Source organism: Mytilus trossulus, chromosome 4 (genome assembly GCF_036588685.1).
Source record: "Mytilus trossulus isolate FHL-02 chromosome 4, PNRI_Mtr1.1.1.hap1, whole genome shotgun sequence".
Lineage (NCBI taxonomy): Eukaryota > Metazoa > Mollusca > Bivalvia > Mytilida > Mytilidae > Mytilus > Mytilus trossulus.
Window position 1 is genome coordinate 44,718,705 of NC_086376.1, and position 3,723 is coordinate 44,722,427.

The 3,723-nt window shown below is 32.3% G+C and overlaps 1 protein-coding gene across 1 annotated transcript; it reads right to left on the bottom strand.

The window, feature by feature from the left end:
- Positions 1-391: 391 nt before the first annotated feature.
- LOC134713965 (potassium voltage-gated channel subfamily B member 2-like) lies at positions 392-3,443 on the bottom strand. The gene is made up of 2 exons (XM_063575229.1): positions 2,859-3,443; positions 392-1,620 (listed from the first exon to the last, which is right to left on the bottom strand). The coding sequence occupies exons 1-2, from the start codon at positions 3,309-3,311 to the stop codon at positions 916-918; spliced, it is 1,158 nt and encodes a 385-aa protein (XP_063431299.1). The 5' UTR covers positions 3,312-3,443; the 3' UTR covers positions 392-915.
- Positions 3,444-3,723: the final 280 nt, after the last annotated feature.

The window sequence follows — 3,723 nt, forward strand, 5'->3', positions numbered from 1 at the left end:
ATTTTGTCGATAAAAATTCTTTTTTATAACGCATGCTGTTTCTTTTATGCAAATATGAATTCCATAATATTAAGGAAATGTGGTATGATTTGATCTAGAAAATCAACTTTTACAATTGTCCTACCTCTAACATTTATTTTTATAGATTTTTAAATCAACGTGTTTAACTAATTGACTAGGGATCTTTTAATTCTGTTCATGGTCCATTTGAAATTTGTTTTCCGATAATTATTAAGAATGGTTCCATCCTATATTAACCCCTAATTAGTTTGATATGGATTGTTTAAATTTTACTTTTCAGAATTTTTATTTATTGATTAGTTGTAGTAGCTTGTGTTCGTTTTATAGAGTGTTTTTATATAATTTTAGAACAAACAATAAACACTATAAATATTTAGTACGTTATTTTAACATAATTTTGATATTGATGATACGAAATGGTAAATAGGTATTTCATTGATTTTATTCATAACGTACAAATCATTCTTAATTTCTGCATTGCCATCAGGATTCTCAATACTTCTCTTTGATTTCAGCAGACGCGATGTTCTGTTTGACATCAATCTCACGAACCTTGTTTAATTGCTTTGGTCTTACTACTGATTTCTCGCTGGGCCTGTTTCCAATATGAGCGATGCCGTATAACTGTACAAATGTTTCAACAAATATTGGGATAATAAGCGACATCATAATGATTCCACACAATGCGCATACAGAGCACGCCATTTTCCCGACAAAAGTTTTAGGCGATAAATCTCCATAACCAACCGTAGTCAAGGTTATTAGTCCTAACCACCATCCTTGTGGTATGCTATCAATATTGTCTCTCTCTTCTGCCAAGTAGATGATGTTCGCAAAAATCAATAGAATGATGACAATGTGAAACAGCAATACAAGAAGGTCCTTCGAATTCTGTCAAAGTGAAAATTTTAGCACCTTTACAGCAGCTAGATGTTGACAATATCGCAATAACCTTATCACTCTTAGAAACTTTATAAAATCAACCAGACTTGTGAAAGTAGGCGAAAACTTATATCCACTCTTCATATTAAATATAACAATGTCAACATATGTGCCGATCAGAACTACAAATTCAATAACATTTAAAAAATTCATGAAGTAAACTTTTAAACTTGGACAAACCAATAACCTTAATAATAGTTCAACTGTGAAAAAAGCTGTAGCAAGATAATCAATCTGGTAGAAAATGTCATTTTTGAAAGTCAACGTTGGGAAAGTCGTTTTTAACGTGTCCTGCTGGCTATCATGTTCAGCTATACTTCCGTTCTGCGTTACATTTGTTGAAGAAGTTGTAATTTGAGGATTTCCTTTATAAGGAATAGATCTTTTACCGACATGCTGTTTTTGAGGCTGAAACTGCTGAGGTGGTTCCTTTTGGTCAAAATCAAATTGAAACTCGTTTCCTGTTGTAGTTATTTTAAGCAAATGACAGTCGTACTTCATGAAATAGTTTTTAACTTCTGGGTTAATTGCATCATCAGCAACTACATATTCATACCATTCACATGTAGTCAGGGTACGTTTGTATTGTGGCAAAGTACTGAGTGCAAGTGTACTAACCGACAGCAAAACGAAGGCAACACCAACGAATAAGAATATCTGCAAATAGTAAAACAGGTTCATGAAAAATATATACATACGAGTATATGTTTTTTGTTTTGTTGCTCTGGAGAATAACAAATACTAGTTTTAGCAAATGAAGGCAAATTTTCACGGTTTTTTTTTTCTACCAAAAAGTCTCCAAATCTGGATTAAAACTAGTATGACAACGTCATGTGTGAATTTAAGTTTCTAACATTATTTCGGCACTTTTTCTGAAAATAAAACAAAAGTATAAAATGGCTTAAGACGACAAAACAATGAAACGTAGATATTGACTATTTTTTAGTAATTTGCACAAAATTATAATTTTGAACCTAATTAGAATTCTATTTCAGAAATGATTTTTATTCAAATCAAGCAATGCAACATGTTAGTTAAGAGTGTCCTTTGTTTAAAAATTTAACAATATAAAACGTTTTTGTATTAACTTAACACTTACTTAAAGATGCGAGACCTATGATTAAGTACGCCAAACATGCGTCAGTGATGAGTCTTTTGTAGACGAAACACGTCTCCTGTGGTCCAGGAACAAAGTTATCGTCTCTAAATTTTCCTTGTCTACAAGTAAAGTCGCTAGTGTGGACAGTGTATGACTTTCCATTATTTTCTATACCCTTTCCAAAAATATTTCTTCAAGTTTTATGCACCAAATAGAAAGTAAGGGACTTAAATAACACTGTTTGAAATTTAAAGAAAATGAGTATTGACATGAACACGGTGTTAATCTCAAATTCGTCCTGTGTTCTAGAATGTGACCTACCGACGCTACGAATGCCACATATGGATTAGGATCTGCTTACAATTTAGGAACAATTGAGATCAACCTGGTCTGTGATTGGGTTCGTTGTGCTCCATCTCTAGGTTTCATTGTTGTGTTTTGTGTAATATTGGTTTATCGCTTTTTTCTTTCCTTTTTTTTTTTGGTATTCGCATATCATATATGCCAGGATTTATATTGTACACCAAAATCACGTTGCCTCAATAAAAGACTCATACATGACGTTGGAATAAAAATGAGTTATAAAACCAAATATGGTACGAAGTAGAAGAGCGTTGAGGGCCAACATTTTTACTCGATTTACAAATACAGCTAGGGTAATATTTTACTAGGTAGAAAAGCCTTATTTTTTTGAAAATTAAAGCTTATGGTACCTCACTTGTGATACGCTTGTCGGTGATTATTCGCTTAGAGAAAAATTGCTTAATATACATTAATGTCTGTCACCATTATTTACCTTGGACAACCATGACCTTTCTTGATAATCTATAATCCTCCATACACGATTTTTCCTAGCCAATGGGCTCAAAGTAAAGTCCTGGCTTTGCTTAATAGTGGACTTAAAATCTGATTTGGTTTTGTAACTATCCAAGAACTGAATGTAATTGAGGAAACAACATTGTTCCATAAGTTCATGATCTATCTCCCAGTATTCTAGTTCTTCTTTGAAAACATTTGGACAAATGTTTGGTGGCAAGTGTAATTTTCCGGTCTGATAAAACATCAAAATGGCCTCAAAGGGTACAGACGGTCTATTGAAATAAATCTCCTCTAGCTTCGTGCTATCCAAAGAACTAGCTAGCTGCCCTAAACGTGAGCTAACTTGGGTTAAAAGAGAATTTCTAGTCACTTCATATTTAGTCCCAGAAATATTTAGAATAATTCTGCTGGATTCTTCCATGGCGTCCATTTTGTTAACTAAAAACACCCGATGTTTCCAATCACATGCAAACACTTACCTGACAAAATCGTATCATTAGATTATTAATGGCTATGAAATAGATATCATAAACTAAACACTCATTATGTTATCATCAAAACATTTCTGTTCCCAGTAGAATAACATAATAAAAATTCAACATCCTTTTAATTGATTTGAATAAATAAATGAACTAGCTTGTTTTATTCCTACAGTATCTCAACAGGTAGGAATCGAGTAAGCTCATATGGATAAACGCTTGTTAATGATTTATTTTACATTTTCCATGCTGTATTGAAAAAAAATATCTTCCTCTTTTTAGATGTAAATTTCATTTAACCCAATTAATTTAGGTCAGAAAAATTTACCATTTAAATATCAAGTTTAAACCTCAACCTTAAGC

Bases quoted from the DNA above. Each gene is read 5' to 3' on its own strand.
- LOC134713965 (XM_063575229.1), bottom strand. From the start codon at position 3,311: ATGGACGCCATGGAAGAATCCAGCAGAATTATTCTAAATATTTCTGGG. The intron at 1,621-2,858 runs GTAAATAATGGT...TACTATTTGCAG, and splicing joins AAAGGTCATGGTTGTCCAAG to ATATTCTTATTCGTTGGTGT.